Source organism: Gobius niger (assembly GCF_951799975.1).
Source record: "Gobius niger genome assembly, chromosome: 22".
Taxonomy (NCBI): Eukaryota; Metazoa; Chordata; class Actinopteri; order Gobiiformes; family Gobiidae; genus Gobius; species Gobius niger.
Window position 1 is genome coordinate 15,983,704 of NC_136873.1, and position 20,400 is coordinate 16,004,103.

Below are 20,400 nucleotides of genomic sequence, written 5' to 3' on the forward strand. Positions count from 1 at the left end.
TCTCCTGTGTGGAACCTCACAGAGAGCACAGTCTGTCCAGAGGAGGTTCTCCTGTGTGGAACCTCACAGTCTCCTCCAGCTGATGCCCTGGTGCCCATGCATGATCCCACTAACAGACTTTGGTTTGATGAAATCCTGCAATGGAGGTGGAGCAAGTCCATGCAATACTTTATATACAAGGCAACCATGTTTAAAATGAATGAAGTTATCAAAATGGAGTAAATGATGCTTCTCTAAAACAGTGCAGTGGTGAAAGGAGAACGGCTTCTTGTCCAAGATTTTTATGGCTTTTTTAAAAAGAGACTCTATTGGTTTGAGTGTTGTACCAGCAGCAGTGACCATGTGGTTTTACAGTACTCTATATGAGACAGAATCATGGAGTGTAAGAGCATTCGGGCCGCATACAGAGACATAAAGGGTCTTACCTGTCTAAAATTTGCTACATTAAAATGAACAGTTTTAGTGAGCCGTTTAACATGTTTCTTAAATGACAGCGACGAGGCTGAGCTCGACTCCATCCAGGAAAACATTGGACTGTTTTAAGTCAGTTGCTTTTTTACTGAACATCATGCAGGCTGTTTTCTTTTTGTTAAGTTGTAGACATGATTCCTTGACCCACTTTTGGACATCGGTCATGGCAGATGTTAACAATTTTGAAAGTTATCTCTAGATAGGACATGGCCATAGTAATACGTTGGAACGAACGGCGGCCATCTTGTGACTGGCCCTTCCAACCCAGTGCAATGTAATCCAATGGAAACACCACTTATTTCCTTGACTCTTGGTGTGATAATTGCTGTTTTTCTGATGTTATTTCAGTTTTACAGTTGGCACAGACTTTAGCTCCATTTGTTTCCTATCAAACCCTTCAAATCATTCACTTCTATTTACATCAAACACAACATTTGTTTCCTGCTTACAGCGATAACGTCATGTCCGATCTGGAGTTTTGTCACACAGATCTTTGATTACTGTAAAGAAAAAAGTTCAGAGGCTTTCACACGCCCCCTGCTGGCCATATGCACACAACAACACAGCACTCTGAGTGAGAGCAGAGAGGAAACGAGTCTGAGTGAGGAGAGCATGCCACTCTCAGCTGCACACTTCCTGTCCCCGTGTAGAGCCACAAACGCCTCCATCACTGTGGCTCACTTCAGTTCATATCAGTCAGTCATTATCATCATCATCATCACAGAGCGAAGGTAAGACCAGGCTTCATCAGGCACATCAGCAACAACCAATTTACTGGAAAACATGTGTGTAGCCTCTGAATAATGTGCAATGTTGGGTTCATAATCTGCTGCACTACAAAAAGTCAATATCAAGCATTGGCTTAAATGACTTGAGTTGAGGAAATGTATCTTGTTTTGAGCGGTTTTCACTCATTTAGACACTTTTCCTGATCAAGTTTACTTTGCTTGTTTGAGGACATTTCAGACCAGTTCTAGGGTAAATCTTGCTTGAAATAAGAAAGTAATGTTGCCAATGAGATAAGACCAATTTTCTTACCCCATTGGCAAAGAAAATGACCTGAAATAAGGACGAAATGTATCGAAACGAGACAGAAACATCTCAGAACAAGTGAAATCATCTCAAATCATCTCAAATTGAGATGTTTATACTGATCTACACTGCAAAAAGTAATTAACTAGACTAGTATAAACATCTCAATTTGAGCATAATAATCCAAATTTTAGTTGTTTTGACAAGGTAAGTTGTTTTGGGCATTTGTCCTAGATTATTTCTCTTGTTCTGAGATGTTTCTGACTCGTTTCGATACATTTCGTCCTTATTTCAGGTCATTTTCTTTGCCAATGGCGTAAGAAAATTGGTCTTATCTCATTGGCAATTTTACTTTCTTATTTCAAGCGAGATTTTCCCTAGAACTGGTGTGAAATGTCCTCAAACAAGCAAAGCAAACTCGGTCCGATCAGGAAAAGTGTCTAAATGAGTGAAAACCGCTCAAAACAAGATACATTTCCTCAATTCCAGTCATTTAAGCCAATGCTTGATATTGACTTTTGTATTGTTTTCATACGGACATAAGACATTTCATCAGTACATATGAAAACAATAACTATCTCTGTGCAGATATCTGAACAAAGGTTTTAATGTGCAAATATTGGTTCAGAGGCGCCATCTTATGTATATCTTTTGTTCTTGAGGTTTTATCTGGGAAACTCTCTGGCACTGCAAATTCCCCACAACTTTTATTCACTTATTTTAAGCCATCGACTTTGCATTATAGTCTTATTTTTAGCGCAGACCTTTATCATTTGTCTTATTTAGTTCAGAAATCTTAAATCAGTTTGTTTATTTCAATGTCGAAAATCTTGAAAAATAAACGCTGATGTTTTCATGTTGCTTTTCTGGTTTTGATTCCAGTAAGATGTACATCCTTTAAACAAGCACTGGTTTCAGGTTTTTAGAGCTAGTTTTAGGATAAATTTTGCTTCATTTTAAGATATATTGACTTGTTTCAGGATCATTTCCACTTTTTTTAAGTAAGGTTAACTATAAACAAAAGTCAAATCTAAAAATAAGTTTTCTGAGCTTGAAATACGTCTTTGGAGTGTTTATTTTGTACTGCTTGTTTCAAGATTTTATTATCTTATTTTAAGATTTCTTGCTAAGTAAAATTATCTTGCTGCATGGACAGATCATTTGACTAGTTTTAAGTATATTTATCTTGAAATGCTGGTATTTTATCTTGTTTTTAGCTACCTCTTATTTGCAGTGGAGGTTCAAAGCTCAATAAATCAAGTACGAAATAAAATATTGAAATAATACCTCCTTTGGTACAAGTCTGGGAAATTTAGAGACGGCATGTGTTACTTTTGTGGAGATTTTGTGTCCGCAAAGTGAGATGAGATGCGTTTGAAGTTCCAATTCTCCAAAGAAATCGATGGAGAAATTGTTGATGCAATATTTCAACAGCTTCTTGTGACGAGTGTTTCCATGTCCATGTTGATGAGAGTTTTGAAAAGTTGAAAAGTGGTGATGTTTTTGTCATCGCGGTGGTGGAGTGTTATGAAAAAGATTGTCAGAAAAAGAAATAAAAGCAAGAGCGTGGATAGAAATAGTTGAGGCCTGTCTCACATCCTCATGAAGGCAGTTCCAGATTTGAGCTGCATTAAACTGAAACAGCCTCACCGTGTTTAGTCCCGACTCGGAAGCACCAGGAGACCCCTCCCTGAAGTTCCCAGATGCGCTAAACCATGAAAAGCCTTGTACACAAGCAGAGCTGTTTTAGATAATATTCTCTAAGAGACAGGAAGCCAGTGCAGAGACCAGAGCACTGGACTAATGTGGTCGTATTTCCTGGTTATCAGTCCAGACTCTTTTGGTCTTAATAATGGACTCTCACAGTTGTGCTAGTCCAGACCCCAGGGCTATAGCTGCAGCAGGAGCCGGGGCTGCTGTATTAGACACAGATAAAGCTACACAAATGTTTTTCAATCAAATAATGACAATGTTCAAATCAGGCAGAACTTTCACATTGCGCTTTGCATTCAGGGCTGAGCAGGAGATGCCATCAGACGCTGAGCTGGTGCCGTCCAGCGGAGATAAGTCTGTGTGAACGACGGAAAGCGTTGCTAAAATCTGATGTTCAGTTGATTGATTTATATAAAATGTTCATTTGCACCAACAAGTCAACACTGCACCGTTTCTCTGTGCGGCCCAAAACATCTTTGTATTCATGGCGGCGCCCACGCAAACCTCTGGAACAAGGTGAATATACACTGCAAAAAGTTGATATCAAGCATTGGCTTAAATGACTTGAATTGAGGAAATGTTTCTTGCTTTGAGTGGTTTTCACTCATTTAGACACTTTTCCTGATCGGACCAAGTTGACTTTGCTTGTTTGAGGACATTTCAGACCAGTTCTAATGTAAATCTCCCTTGAAATAAGAAAGTAGCATTGTCAATGAGATAAGAACAATTTTCTTACCCCATTGGCAAAGAAAATTACCTGAAATAAGGACGAAATGTATCGAAACGAGTCAGAAACATCTCAGAACAAGTGAAATAATCTCGGACAAATGCCCAAGAACTTCTTTACCAGTCAAAACAACAAAAAATTGGATTATTATGCTCAAATTGAGATGTTTATACTAGTCTAGTTAATGACTTTTTGCAGTGTAGTGGCAACATCCTGGCATTTTGCTGAGTGAAAGATGAAGTGTAATCATCATACTGTGAAGAGATTTGTTTCAAGAGAGAGAGAGATTTGAGATTTGATTCAAAGCGCACACGGGTTTGTGCAGATAAAGGCACAATGAGGACGGATTCTGCCAGACAAATACATCAGATGAAGAGAACAGCTGCTACAAAGCAGCAAACAGATATTTGAAGCTGCTGGTGCCTCTGGAGTCTGGAGGTGTAGGACCCTCCAGAGGCTGCAGTTGTGCATAAACCTTCTATCCGGGCCTCCCCTAAACTGTTCATTGAAGCTCATGAACAGAAACGGTCTTGTTCAGATTATTTCAATCACATTCATATAGTCGTCTAACAGTTAAAGGCTTGAAAATTATGCTGGCTGTCATTTGAGTTGATAGTTTAGAAAATCTTCCAAAAATATAATGTGCATAATAATTTGGAACGCAGTGTTCAGTCAAAGCTTTGCTCTTACCTCTGACGCATTGTGTGTTGTGGGCTGGGTGTTGTGGGTTTGGTTCAGGGCTTTCTCGTGGAGAGGTTTGTACGTTTCTATGTTTTCCAGATCAGGCTTTGCTGCTGCGGCCATGACAACAGGTCACGTGACTGAAAAGCATGTACACGTAACAGTCAATGTAAACTTCCGGTGGCTAACTCTGTAACTGTGTTGTCAGGAGGAGAATGTGGATGTGAAAGCTCTGCGGGCTCGCTTCAACTCCCCAGCCCCGCGCACCAGCCGGGACGGCGGATCCCCCAAGTCACCCCGTCCCGTTCTGACGAAACCCTTCAGCCCCGTCCCTGACACTAACGGTCCCTCTGCTCACAGACTGTCCCCCACTACTGCCCCGGGACCGTCCAGAGCGCCGCCTCTATCCGGACTCAAAACACCCGCAATATCCCACAGCGGGCCGCTCCGAGCCCCCGTCCCAACCGCGGACAGTAGCAAAGTCAGGGTAACGGGGGAGCTGCTGCAGAACCTGATGCTACGTCACCAGACCCCCACCGGACCCAGGCTGTCCCCGGTCCTGTCCCCGATCCAGCCTCCCGTTTCGCCCCCCATGCTTGCAGCTCACTCCCCCATCAGACTTCAAACCGCGCCCCCCGTGGGTTCCCCTGTCAGACCCCAGACCAAACAGAGGAGCGGCGATGACGTTGCCCCCTTACAGAGACCCCTACCCCCACACGCACCCGCGCCCCCCAAACCCAAACGCCCCGTGCACGTCAACCTGGAGCCGTATAGGAGGTTCGTCAGAAAGGCGCCCCCTGGTGGAGCCGTGAGAGCCGCAGGTCCCAGGACGAGCTCTGGTGAGTGTCTACCCACTGCTACAATTAGGGAAGAGCAATTAGCTGCAATGGAAGCTAGCCTGGCCTTAGCCTTCCGTAAACTCCGGTCAAATATAATTTCCCTACATGTACGTCCGGGTCTGATCTCAGTGGCCGCGTTACATCGGTTGAATTTCGACCATTCAGCGAGCGGGGGAGGCGGGGCTTGTAGGTGACGTCGAGCATTTGCGCCGCATTTGCTGGTTGTAGTTGTACCCACCTGATAACGGAGCTCAATTGGCTTGTTGCACGGTGTGGCTATGCTAGTTCCTCTGACCTGAAGGTGTGAGCGCCAGTACTTCCTGTCTGTTTTCTTTTCCTGGAATAAAAATCATATTTTCTAACGATTACGTTGTGGGCGGTGAGTTCCCGGTAGACGATCATTTATTGTGTTCAAATCATGATGTAACGAGTTCAGAGGAGACGCCTGTGATCATGAAGGATTGATAGTTTGTCTTGAAGCTAAAGGCTAACATGCTATGAAAAATATATATAAAGGCGCTATTTCAAGTTGTGTAATGCATTAACCCCTTAACTCCCACCTGAACCGAGCACATTTTCTCGACGAAAACAATGATGGAAATGTGGCAAAAATGTGACAAAAAATGACAATGTGATAAAAAATTCACGAAAAAATGAAGAAAAAAAATATGACAAAAATGTGACAAAATGTGACAAGAAAATGACCAAAAAAAAATGTGACAAAAAAGTGACAAAAATGATGGAAAAAAAATGTGACGTGAGGAAAAAGATCCTCTCGGTTCAGGCGGGAGTTAAGAGGTTAAATTAGCCTTTAGCTTCAAGACAAACTCCCTGATCCTCACAAACATAAACGTCTCCTCTATGGAAATATTTCTACCAGGAACTCACTGGTCTGAGCTCATCTTAATGGAAATGAATACGAACAGGAAGTGCTAGCGCCCACAGCTTCAGCTCAGAGGAACTAGCATAGCCATACCGTGCAACAAGCCAATAGTGAAGATCCAGACCCTCTGTACGGAACAAAATGAGTACGAGGGTCTGGCAAAACCAGGCTAGAATCAAGCTAATGCTAGCTCCACAACACGCACCATCATTTCCAGTTCCGGTGTAACGCCGAAAACTGCATGACAGCCGAGAAAAATGCACCCGCTTATTACCGTGGGCGTGCACAGCTGAGATCAGGATCCGCGACTCTTCTACGGCATCAGGGTTTTTAACAGTTATAACTAACCAATGCTAATTTTAACAGGAAGAGATACTTTTTAAATGTTTTAAAGACTAGCTTGAAGCACTTTGCTAACCTGCATCATGTTATATAGTGAGGGTTTTTACGTTACCAGTGCAACATTGCACAAAACTAGTGGAATTAAGAACGTACTGATTGAAAAAAAAAAAAAAAAAAGGACATGACACTGTTTTGTAGAACATAACATTTCACTATTTTCATCAAGGGCTTTATGGGGTTGAAGCCTCTCTTAACCAGCAAGCACTCGCTACTTTATGTGAGGAGTATGATTAAATATGCAAATACACTTTAAGCATCATTGTAATGCTAACGAGTAAAATGTCTGCTGTACCTTTCTACCTTGTTCTACAATAGATAAGAGGGGAAAATCTAAGCTAGCAGCGCTTTTAAGTACAAAACTTTTCAGAGCTAGAGGTGCAGTAAACTGTGTTGTTTGAAGGATAAATCACCTGAAAAGCACTTAGAAAATAGGATAATGCAGCAACATCTTTAGGTGTTTGCGCCAGGTGCAGTTAGCATAAGCATTTGAACCTTAGAAAAGTTTTATGCTGAGATGCTGACATCGATCCTTGGGATAAAGGAGACTTTTACCATCGTGTAGACTCCACCCCGGGCTGTGCTTTTTAGACGTGGCGTCTCTCAGGAGTTCAAGCTGCAGCGCAAAGAAACGTTAATATGTGGCAATAAGTGAGTCAAACTAATGAACTGCTGAAGTATCAGACAAACGGTGTCCATGCTTTTATTCGTATCCTGCTGACCCAGAGATTCAATATTTGCAGTACCGGGACCAGAGCCGGTGCTGGCCCTTCTGGGGCTCTAAGCAAAAATCCACATGGGGGGCCCTACAGTACACGTGCCATGGTTTTTTGACAAAGAGCAAATCCATTTATTGTCAAAAACGGTTCCACTGTGCATTAGTGCAGGGCAGATGTGGAAAATAATGACCTCAATTCAGGCCCTGCCCCTCTGTGTGAGAACCACTAACCACCTAACTACTGTGAGACTGGCATTTAGGACTACTACTTGTCTATTTCCCAACTTTTTAAAATGGTAAATGGCAAATGGTCACATTCTCTCATCTCTGGTCCCTGACCCACAGTTTGGGAACCGCTGATTTAAAACTTACACCTGAACCTGACGGTTATTTCTGTCTGACCACTGAGAATTAGTCTGTGCGTAGCCCAATTTGTTTAATGAATGTGAACATTCAGAGAACCAGAGTTACTGTAAGTAACTGCGTGCATGAGAACCGTGTGGATTCAAGTCATCTTTGAGACAAGATGTGGGGCCCTTGAGGCTGCGGGGGCCCTATGCAACTTGCATAGTTTGCCTATAGGAAAAAACGGCTCTGACCGGGACTTATTACATTAAAAGATGGTAACTTAACTGGTTTAGACCTCTACAAACAATACATGGTGTTATTGTACTAGTTTAGCTGCTCAGGGCAATGAAAGCGCACACCTTTTAGGAAGAAACTCCTGACTGTATCCTGACATTGTCCTGAGGGGTGTGTGTGTATGAATTTGACTATTGAAGCCTCTGTCCTCTCCCTTACAGTGTCTCCTCTGCCGGCTGGTCGTACTGTCCCTATTCCCTCTTTACCCAGCGCCCCCAGACTCCCTCAGAGGGACATCAAACCCGGACGACTGCCCAGGCAGGCCACCACTGTGTGAGTCCCCCTGTCCTGTCCCAGCTTTACAGTGTGTCTCTAAGAACATCAACACGGGGACAATCTGCTGTTTTCTGTTTGCAGGGACATGGACGACCAGGAGATGACGTACGACGACATCGGGAGCCTCGAGAAAAACGGTCAGAACTTTTAGATTCACCCAATTTATAAAAGTCACAGACATAGCGTGTGGAACGTGTCGGCCTCGTGGTTGTGAGGCCTGGTCTCTGACACTACTGACTTTTATCGACCGTTAGTGTCGTAGTGCCCTACTAAAAACAAGGGAAAAAATCCTAAAATAAGACGTTTTGTCTTGTTTGAAGGAAAAAATTCTGCCAATGGGGTCAGCATTTTTTTCTTGCTAAGAATTCTTTTTCCTAGAATATTTTTCTTATCATAAAACAAGAAAGAAACACTAAATTTAAGCAAATAAATAGCTAGAATTAAGCAAAATGTCCTCAGAAAATGGAATAATTTAAGGAAAACATTCTTATTTAGTGAAAAAATTTGGATATTTTACTTAAATGTGTCTTGATTTAAGTAAAATGTTCTAAATTACACACATTTTTGAGCAAAATGTTCTTAATAAATACTAATATTTAAGGAAAAGATAGCCCGGGGACCCGTCTCCATGATGTGGAGCCCGGCTGATGGTCAGAATCACCTGCTGGAGGATTCACCTATTGTACATGTTTTGTAGTGGTAGGGGAAGCGTACACAGACACAGGGAGAACATGCTCCACACAGAAAGGCCCTGGTCCTGGTGGGAATCGAACCCAGGACCTTCGAGCTGAGAGCTTTAAGAGTTGTTGTGATCTTAGTTTTTCTTAAAATAAGAAAAAATATTCTTTGTCTAAAACTGAAGAAGATTCAAAAAGTTTTTCTTTCTTGTTACGAGAAAAATGTGCATGTTTTTTAGCAAATTTATCTGAACAAGAAATGGCTAGATTTTATTTCCTAAAATAAGAATTTTTTTCTCAAGAAAACTTTGCTCGGGAAGACATTATTACTTTTTAGGGAAAAAATAAGAACATATTTCTTAAAGTAAAACATTTTTTACTTGCTTAGAATCCACTTTTTGCAGTGTGCGGAGAAGTGGAGAGTGGAAAACCAGATTGGAAGCCATTATTTTTGACACAAATAACAATGCCATTCAATGCCATGAGGATATTTGACTAAACCAGGTCTAACAAGGCCTACATACATTGGGCTACATTATGTCTAAACTGGGTGAGCAGAGACATTTAGCTAATTGTTGGAGCATTCAGAACTGCTGCTTTAAAGAAGTGTTTCTGAAGGTTCTTGCGGTAAAAGTCTGGGCGTTTTCTCTCTCCTCCTTCACAGATTCGTGGAGTGACACCGGGTCGCTGAGTAAAGAAGAGGTGAGAACTGCATCGATAGGACCTTTTTTTTCGTTTCTTCTTTTTCTTGTTTCCTCTTACACTATAAAAAGTAAATATCAAGCATAGAAATGTATCTTGTTTTGAGCGGTTTTCACTCATTTAGACACTTTTCCTGATCGGACCGAGTTTACTTTGCTTGTTTGAGGACATTTCAGACCAGTTCTAGGATAAATCTCGCCTGAAATAAGAAAAGTAAAATTGCCAATGAGATAAGACCAATTTTCTTACCCCATTGGCAAAGAAAATGACCTGAAATAAGGACGAAATGTATCGAAACGAGTCAGAAACATCTCAGAACAAGTGAAATAATCTAGGACAAATGCCCAAGAACTTCTTAACTAGTCAAAACAGCTAAAATTTGGATTATTATGCTCAAATTGAGGTGTTTATACTGATCTAGTTAAATATATATAAATGTACTGCAAAGGTTTCAAACAGAACATTGCTACATAAACACATGGACATATCAGAAATGGCACACGTCAACTATAACTTTCACTGTTCTCTTTTTCAGGACCCAGATGAAGTCTACGAGTACATAGACGAGTGAGTGCAAACCTCGCACGTTACTTTGGCGTCTGTTCAAGAATAGAGCAGTTATTCTCGCTCCCAGGGTCACCACAGACACCTTCCTTTAGCTCTTAGAGGCGGCTACAAAAAACAAAAACCACAGACATAATGCAAACAACGGGCGTGCTGCAAAAGGACACAAAAACGAAACCACAATCTCAAGTCTTTTCTTCTCGTCATCTTAGTTCCTGGTTAGCTTTAGACATGTGTGTACTGGTGTTTGCATTTCATAGTTTATAATGACTTCTGGTAACTGGTAAAAAAACACTATCTGAACTCATTTTCTTGAAATACACCCAGCTCGACATCCGAGGAAACAATCTTGTCTTATTTTTGGTTTCGTAAAAAGGAAAATGTGGACAGGAAGTAGTCATGACCCTAAGCAATCCATGTCCAGAGCCTGTAGGGAATTATCTGAGACTGACTGACTATATTATCACTTACGATGACTTGTTTTTTTACTCTATTTATTTTTCATTCAGTTTGAAAATGGGGACAGGAAACGGTGGCTAATCCTGCACGGGGGCGCAGCATTAGTCGCAACTTTCCCCTCTCAGAGCCAACTGCACTTTGTCCTTAAAGACACAACGCGTAGAATTTTACATATGAATGAAGTTGAAATACTAGCAGTTATTTTGTGATAGATCATTTCATCATTGGGAAAATGCCTCATAAATGCACAAAGTCCACATAAAATCAGCTACTGCACGAAAACAAAAAGCCGTTTTCAGGCCGCACAGAGAAACGCTGCAGTGTCGACATGTCGGTGCAAATGAACATCGGCCATTTTACACAAATCAATCGACTAAACATCAGATTTGAGCGGAGAATATTTTCCCTCGTTCTCCATTAAAATTAACGGGCTTCACGCTCGACCGGAAGTGTCTGGACAACGGAGGTGCCGAGACGACGCAAAAAGTGGCAAAAGTGGGCGGGGCGGAATAAGGTGAATACCGGGAGTGGGGGACGTCTCCAGCTCGTCTCCATGGAGATGTGACTGAATTCAGTAGAATTGGAGATTAAAAATAAATATCTTGGCATCTGGATCGATGAGAGGCTCTCATTTAGTAAACATGTCCAGGAGCTAACGAACAAACTTAAAGCAAAGCTGTCTTTTTTCTACAGAAACAAAAACTGTATCACTACTAACAAGAGACAACTGTTAATCCAGGCTGCGTTACTTTCTGTTTTTGATTACGGTGATGTCATATATATGCATCTGTGTTGAAGCCTCTGAATGCAGTTTTCCATTCAGCCGTTAGATTCATCACTGGAGATGGTTATAGGACCCACCACTGTGATCTTTATGCTAAAGTGGGTTGGCAATCTCTAGAAGCAAGAGAGATTGCTTTTCTTAGCGCTTCTCTCCAGCTTGACCCCAGTCCAAAAGCTTCTGGAAAAAAGGTGTGAAAATAGCAACAAAACTGAGACGAAAACAATGATGGAAATGTGAAAAAAGTGAGAAAACATTGACAAAAAAGTGACAAAAAATGTACAAAAAAATGACAAAAATGGACAAAAAATTTGACAAAAAATGTAGAAAAAATGGACGAAAAAGTGACAAGAATTTAAGAAAAAAATGACAAAAATTGACCAAAAAATTTAAAAAAAATGTCAAAAAATGACAAGAAATTGATAAAAAAGTGAGAAAAATTTGACGAAAAATTTAGAAAAAATGGACGAAAAAGTGATAAGAATTTGACAAAAAAATGCGAATAATTTGACGAAAAAGTGACAAAAAAGTCGCGACAATTTGACAAAAATGAGACGACTGCCCTGCAAAAAAAGTGATGAAAAAAAATCTGACGTGAGGAAAAAGATCAATTTAGTTTTGTCGGTCTTTCAAATGAGGTGTTACACTGGCCTACAGGATTTGAGTAAAGCTGAACTGGAGAAAATGCTCTCGGTTCAGGCGGGAGTTAAGAGGTTAATAAACAGGATTTATGCACAGAAAAAGTATTTTGGGGGTAAATTTTGTCCCTCAGCGCCCCCTAACTAAAACATCTTCCCACGGCTCTGGTCTTTAAATAAACTAAATGAACTAAACTGTTGCCCCCGGACTACTGTCTGTAACAGGTTTGTTTTTAATGGCAGAGAACAAGTGGAGCAGATCCGAGCGGTCGCAGAGAAACAGACCGAGGAGAGGCCGGAAATGAAACCCAATAAAAAGGAAATGAAGAGGCTCCAGGAGCAGGAGAAGAGAGAGGCTCTGGAGAGGCAGAGGAGGGAGGAGCAGCTGCGCAAGAACTTCCAGGTACTGTATATTGCCATAGAACAAATGGCAATTGTCCTTTAGAAACCGAGTGCCATGGAAACCAATAAGAGACACTCATTTTTGTATCCTTTTTTTCCTCCAAATTTGCCCGTTTCATGACTTTTCTCTAAACACTGTCTACTGTAGAATGAAGAAGAATGCTCCGTAGTGTAGCTTTAATACATTTGAAATATTGATATATATTATTTTCACATTCGTATAGTTTGTTGATGTATTGAAAAGGAAGTTATTAGGCTTTTTGCAGATATTTGGTGAAAAAAATCTCAAACACTTAGTTGGTTAGAAATGGCAAATTTGATCTAAAACAGCTGAAACAAAAACATGGAGTAGTTTCACTTCCTGATTTTCATGCGATCCACCCATAAGCCCCTCCCACCCCCTCCTCTTCACTTCTCTTCACCTCACCGTTTCATTCATGAGAAAAAGAGAAATAGACTGTGCGGCCTGTGGCTCCTCGGTCAATTAAACATTGAGAAACGGTGACAGTTTCCGGCCTTTGCTTCTGATTTGTCCTGTTTGAACTCGTGGAGCTGCTACATGGTGTATTTGTAGAGGTTTTGTCATCACTCACCAGCAGAGGCGTTACATGGAATACATTTCTGCCTGTTTCTTGTGGCCAGCTGAAGGGAGAGGTGGAGGTGCTGCACACGGCCTCCGTCCGAAACGACTGGAGCGGGAGCAGCAAGCTGGACCTGAGCGTCAGGCAGGGGGACCGCGTGGACATCGTCCGGGTCAAGGACAACCCCGGGGGCAAGTGGTTAGCCCGCTCCCCCTCCGGAAACTGTGAGTGCGGCGGGGACGATACAAAGATCTTTAACCTTTTACCACCCGCCTAAACCAAATGCATTCTGTCCTCCTTGGCTATTATATAATAGTAATAATAATATGTAACACCTCATTTGAAAGCTAAGACCCACAAAACTGATCTTTTTCCTCGCATTGTTGCTGTGTTGTGTCACCTTTTGTATGTTTTTTTTTTCCTTTTTGTCACATTTTTGTTGAATTTTTGTCATTTTTTTGTTGAATTTTTGTCACATTTTTGTCATTTTTTTGTTCACTTTTTGTCACATTTTTGTTGAATTTTTGTCATTTTTTTGTTGAGTTTTTGTCACATTTTTGTTGAATTTTTGTCATTTTTTTGTTGAGTTTTTGTCACATTTTTGTCATTTTTTTGTTCACTTTTTGTCACATTTTTGTTGAGTTTTTGTCACATTTTTGTTGAATTTTTGTCACATTTTTGTTGAATTTTTGTCATTTTTTTGTTGAATTTTTGTCACATTTTTGTCATTTTTTTGTTCACTTTTTGTCACATTTTTGTTGAATTTTTGTCATTTTTTTGTTGAGTTTTTGTCACATTTTTGTTGAATTTTTGTCATTTTTTTGTTAAGTTTTTGTCACATTTTTGTCATTTTTTTGTTCACTTTTTGTCACATTTTTGTTGAGTTTTTGTCACATTTTTGTTGAATTTTTGTCACATTTTTGTAGAATTTTTGTCATTTTTTGGTTGAATTTTTGACATTTTTTTGTTGAGTTTTTGTCACATTTTTGTTGAATTTTTGTCACATTTTGTTGAATTTTTGACATTTTTTTGTTGAGTTTTTGTCACATTTTTGTTGAATTTTTGACATTTTTTTGTTGAGTTTTTGTCACATTTTTGTTGAGTTTTTGTCACATTTTTGGTTAATTTTTGTCATTTTTTTGTTGAATTTTTGACATTTTTTTGAGTTTTTGTCACATTTTTGTCATTTTTTTGTTGTGTTTTTGTCACATTTTTGGTGAATTTTTGTCACATTTTTGGTGAATGTTTGTCACATTTTTGTTGAATTTTTGTCATTTTTTTGTTGATTTTTTGTTGAATTTTTGTCGCATGTTTGTCACATGTTTGTCTCATTTTTGTCGCGTTTACATCCTTGTTTTCTTCTCATTTTTTGTGGCTATTTTGGTGCTTTTTTTCCCAAGAAGCTTTTTGATTAGGGTAAAGCCAAACTGGACAAAAATAGGATCCGTTCCGGTGGGAGATAAGAGGTTAATAAAACTCTAGATAGGACAATGCCATAGAACAAATGGCAATTTTGGCGGTCATAATTGTCCTTTAGAAACCGAGTGCTTGGCTTGTCTTCGTGCAGACGGCTACATCAGCAACGTCTGCGTGGACATCGACTATGACGCCATCAAGAGAAAAGCCACACAGATCAGGAGGAGCGAGCGCTTTGAGGCCGGAGAGCTGCCCCCGCCCCCTCCGGACCCCCCCGGGTACAACCAGTGCAGCAACGGGCAGGACAGGTACGATCAGCGTTCATAGTCTTACGTCACTGATGCTCAACAGCAGACTCGTTTGTAGCTCACGCTCATGTGTCGGTCCTCACTGAAGTCACTTTTTTTCTTTTGCAGAGTGAGTCCAGATGAAGGTGAGACGATTTTCTGCACCTGAACCAAAGGAATTTCCAAACAGAATCAAAGTGGCATGATTTGTGAAGCCCCTCTCTCTGCTTTAAGAGTGTATGTCGTTCTTGTGCAGAGTTGCAGTCAGGGGTTCCACAGGGCAACTGAAAAACAAATTTTTTTCAGTTTTCAGGTTTTGGGCCAAATTGGTCTCTGAACATACAAGCTTTCACCCAGAAACGAAAAATATACCTAATCTTCACAATAACATGTTTAAATATTGCGCTGATTCAATGTCCCCCCATAGACTTATATGGGAGAATGCAATTTCAAGGGCCTTTTTCTCTAAACACATTTTTCTGTCATTGTGGCGACACTATGTCCACGTCAGTCGGACTTAAAGACTTCACATTTTCCAGCCTTGGACTGAACAATATTTGGAAGATTTTTTCAGAGGGATTTTTTATTATTTAATCCCTAAGCCCCGTTTATTGAGTTTTGAATGTCAAAAAATAAGGCGAAAATTACATTTTTACACATTTTTCCACTAAAAAACAGCTTATTTTAAAACTAAAAAAGAAATCCAAAATCCCCTCTGAGAAAGTCTTGGCAACTCATTCATCAATAAAATGAAACCATAAATTTGAATGTAGCTCTATCCATTATTCAGATTTCGTCGCCGAAAAGATGGGAAATTTGGGGCATTTTTAGGCATAAAACACCTTGTTCTTATATGAAAAGATAAAATGACAGAAAACTTGCAATGTATTTTTTTCTCACATTTATGCCAGTGATCGACAGCAAAAGTTTCAAATTGATATCTGTAAATAATTTTTTTTCCCCCTATTCACCTGCAGTGTCTCGCCTTGTCTCGAGTGCATTTTCTCCAGTTTGGCTTTACCCAAATCTGAAAGCTTCTTGGAAAAAGTGTCAATATAGCAACGAAATCGAGGATGAAAATGCAACAAAAATGTGTCAAAAGAGCGACAAAAACATGCCCAAAAAGCAACAATAGAACAAAAGAGTGACTAAAAAGCCACAAAAACGTGTGACACAGGCTTGTACAGGGCAATACAAGTGTAAGCTGTTTTTATTATTTATCAGGCCACAGTCCTGTTGGGCCGTTTTTAAAATCACAATCACTCATATTATTATCAATAGTATTTTCCTGTTTACATTATAGTGGCCCGTGACCCGCAGTGGGAGCTGAACTTTAGCCCATGACCCAAAATGAGTTTTACACCCTTGTTTTATGCCATAAGTTAAAAGTATGGTCCAAAGTACATTCTACACATTAAGATTTTTGTCAAATTCACTCAAACATTTTACCAAAAGTTGCCTGACTGGTCAAATTGACTCTAAAATGTTCAAACTAGTCTTCATTCCTGTGCTTAATCTAATGTGTGCAAATTGTTGAGGTCTTAGAAAAGGCCACACCGACCGTCCCAGGTCCAAAGCCACCAGCTCCAGCCCAGAGAATCTCACGCACAAGACCATGTGAGGTCAAGGCTTGCTGTTAAAGGGGGAAGCTGGGTTTAGACATCACCATTTGCTTGCAATGGAATGTCAACAAGGCCCTCATTTAGCTGACCGGCACATTTCACAACTTGCAGCATCAGTTTTCAGCGTCACTGTCACAGAAATGCGAGAAAAGTCGACTGAAACTGATACAATTGCTTTTTAATTAAATGCACACTCACAGTGTTGTTTTTCCCGACAAATGTCTAGGTTTACAATATACCAAAGGAGGACAAAAGTAGTTTGTGGCACCACTAGAAAAAAATCAGGTATAGTGCCTTTAGCCGGACATTTGAATGTCTCCCAGAGAGGACTGAGGACACGCTCAAAGTTTACAATAGAAACAGGGGCGGACTGGGACTGAAAAACAGCCCTGGACTCTGACCAGCCTGGCCCAAATTAGCGTAATTGTGCACTTCAACAAATACATATTTTAACCTCTTACCCTTAACATTAACGAGTGCATTTTCTCCAGTTCGGCTTTTTATTATTATTTTTTTGATTGGTATCATCAGCAAAAAGAACGGGAAAGGTGGTCGTAGAAACAGAAGCAAAATCATTCATATAAATAATAAATAATTATGGTCCCAAAACTGTACCTTGTGGTGCACCATACTCCATAGAATTCCTTTTAGATTCATGTTTTTTTTATACTGGGCTTTACCCAAATCTAAAAGCTTCTCGACTGGAGAGCAACAACGCAACCCCCCTTATTTGAAAGCTAAGACCTACAAAAGTGACGGAAACTTTTTGTCACGTCGCCATATTTTTGTCATATTTTTGTTGTTTTAAAAAAAAAAAATTCTATCATTTTTTGTTGTGTTTTTCTCATGTTTTCATCCTCTTTTTTTCTCGCTATTTTGATGCTTTTCTTTTTAGCTTTTAGATTTGGGTAAAGCTCGGTTGAGGCGGGACCGGTGGCCCTAGAGCCAGTGGCCCTTCTGTGCTCTTCCAGAATGGACATATGAATAGAAATGACTGTAAGCAGGACAGAAACACAGAAAGTTGTGTTCACTAAAAAGATTCAAACGTCATTATAGGTAGAAAAAAAATACAAAAAAGGCTTCAGAACTAAAACTACCAAAAATGTGTCTAACTCAGAATCGCCCAATCCCCATGGAGTCTGCCCCCAAACTCTAAAACTGAAAGACTCTCAATCTGAGGCTGATCATGCAGTGCTGATGCTCAACTGATACTCAAGTTTGTGGCATTCAAAACATCGCGTCTAAGCCTCTGTGATAATCTGAGGAGGCACTTGCAAAAAAAAAACCCCTCCCTGTTCTGCTTTGAGGTCCCCTATGCGCGTGTGAACCTTTGTCTGATTTTGACTTTGCTGTTTCCTCTGCTCAGACGACTATGACGACGTCGACCCGAATCCAGGAAGTGGCTGGTCGTTGCAGGACTTCCCTCCTCCGCCGATCGAGATGAAGTATTGCTCCGCCCTCTTTGAAACACACACGTAGAGTATAGTGCTTCATGTACGCGCTGACGCTGATCTGTTTGTTGCAGCAAAGATCCCAGAATAGAAAAGGAGCTGAGGAAAAAATTCAAGGTATGTTTTGACTAAACTTTACGGGGTTCTCTCCAACTTATAACCACACATTTGACTGCATTATCTGTGTGGTCCGCAGTTCGAGGGTCCTGTGAACGTGCTGCACACCATGATGGTGGATCCTAACGCCGTCGTAAAGAAGCCGGGGGCCAAGGACCTGAGCGTGGCCCCGGGAGACGTCCTGGACATCATCCAGCTCCAAAGCAAGAAGGCCCTGTGCCGCGACAAGCTTGGCAAATGTACGCACCGGGGTTTTTGGGCTTTTTGGCTCGTTGCAGGTTGTGGCTGCGCTTCCACTAACCTGAAGTTGGATTTCGGTTTAATTAAAGATCCGTAGGACGTCACAGTTAAGGGGAGACACTACAGGCAAAACTCAATTTTTTTCAGTTTTCAGGTTTTGGGCCAAATTGGTCTCTGAACATACAAGCTTTCACCTGGAAACAAAAAATATACCTAATCTTCACAATAACATGTTTAAATATTGCGCTGATTCAATGTTCCCCCATAGACTTATATGGGAGAATGCAATTTCAAGGGCCTTTTTCTCAAAACACATTTTTCTGTCATTGTGGCGACACTATGTCCACGTCAGTCGGACCTAAAGACTTCACATTTTCCAGCCTTGGACTGAACAATATTTGGAAGATTTTTTCAGAGGGATTTTTTATTATTTAATCCCTAAGCCCCATTTATTGAGTTTTGAATGTCAAAAAATAAGGCGACTAGGCCACTAAAAAACAGCTTATTTTAAAACTGAACAAGAAATCCTAAATCCGCTCTGAGAAAGTCTTGGCCGCTCATTTATCAATAAAATGAAACAACAAATTTGAATGTAGCTCTATCCATTATTCAGATTTTGTCGCCGAAAAGATGGGAAATTTGGGGCATTTTTAGGCATAAAACACCTTGTTCTTATATGATAAAATGACAGAAAACTTGCCATGTATTTTTTTCTCACATTTATGCCAGTGATCGACAGCAAACGTTTCAAATTGATATCTGTAAATATAATTTTTTTCCCTATTCACCTGCAGTGTCTCGCCTTAATGGATCGGTGTCATGTGACTGGGACAGGACTGGTTTGACAGGTTTTGGGGAAAAAATGGATTGGAGTCGAATCTTTAGCCTAGTTGGATTAGCCTTCACATGTAAATGTACCCATGGTCCTCCAGGCTAGACATATTTTCAAGTTATAGGACCATATTATAGTTGCTTCTCTGTTATTACACTCTTTAATTGCTACATGTGTGTTTCCCAACAGTTGGTTACGTGAACAGGTCTCTTCTTCTCTCAATGTGAGTAAAACCACTTATACAAACATTCAATTCAGACATACAGCGCTTACAGAACTCACCGATTGGATCTTTTGCAGGGAGGGGGACATTTATGACGACGTGGAATATCCAAATGGTAAGTTCTGCATTTAGATTTGTTTTAATTTTCCTATGAGAACCTAAACCGATGACTGATTTCCTGCTGTTTCAGACGTGTATGACAATGACAACACGGATTACTGAGAAGCAACGTCCTCAAACTAAACGGAGAAATAGACAAAACAAACTGTAGCATTCAAGCTAGGCCACACGACGCTACATGGTTGAAGTGCATATGACACAGTACACAAAAAGCTTAGCTAACACAATCAAGTTTAACATTTCGCTTAAGTTTTGACATGTTCACTTGTTGTTTTTATGATGAAGAATTACCACCGACATTATCCAATTAAAAACGGGAGGCCATTGATCAAGAATGGCGCTTTATTGCTAGTACAAGCTGGAAATTAGCATAGTTAGCATAGCATAGCATAGCATGGAGTCGTCCAACCACCCCAAGCTCCAAGAGGGGTAAAATAAGGGTTGACTCCCAGCCAAAATGGGAGACTTGACAGCTACGCTAACGCTTGTGACTATTACGACCTGCAACTCAACTCAAAGTATTCATACATCTTGAACTTTTGCACATTTTGTCATGTTTACAACCCTAAACATAAAGATTTTATTTTGATTTTTTTACTGAACGTTCACACACAAGTAAAAGACAACTGTGAAGTGAAAGCAAAATGATATATGATTCTGTTTTTTTTTTTTTTTTAATTAATAGAAAAGTGAAAAGTGGGGCGTGCATAAGTATTCATACAGCATTTTTCTGAGTGCATTAAATTGCCTTTATAACATTCCTAATGACTCCAGAATGTTCACACCTTGGCCTAACGGTTAAATAGGCCACCTGTGTGTAATCTACTCTCAGTATAATAACAGCTGTTCTGTGAGGGCCTCAGAGCTGTGGTCACTAAACAACATCATGAAGGTCAAGGAGCACCAG

The 20,400-nt window shown here is 40.4% G+C and overlaps 1 protein-coding gene across 1 annotated transcript; it reads left to right on the forward strand.

The window, feature by feature from the left end:
- The first annotated feature begins 1,073 nt into the window (after positions 1–1,073).
- LOC306981698 (FYN-binding protein 1) lies at positions 1,074–19,728 on the forward strand. Its single transcript, XM_079581333.1, has 16 exons — positions 1,074–1,202; positions 4,833–5,463; positions 8,267–8,378; positions 8,463–8,518; positions 9,723–9,760; positions 10,296–10,327; positions 12,446–12,605; positions 13,247–13,409; positions 14,753–14,909; positions 15,018–15,034; positions 17,877–17,955; positions 18,036–18,078; positions 18,158–18,317; positions 19,340–19,373; positions 19,451–19,488; positions 19,564–19,728. The coding sequence occupies exons 2-16, from the start codon at positions 5,139–5,141 to the stop codon at positions 19,593–19,595; spliced, it is 1,446 nt and encodes a 481-aa protein (XP_079437459.1). The 5' UTR covers positions 1,074–1,202; positions 4,833–5,138; the 3' UTR covers positions 19,596–19,728.
- The last annotated feature ends 672 nt before the right edge of the window (positions 19,729–20,400 follow it).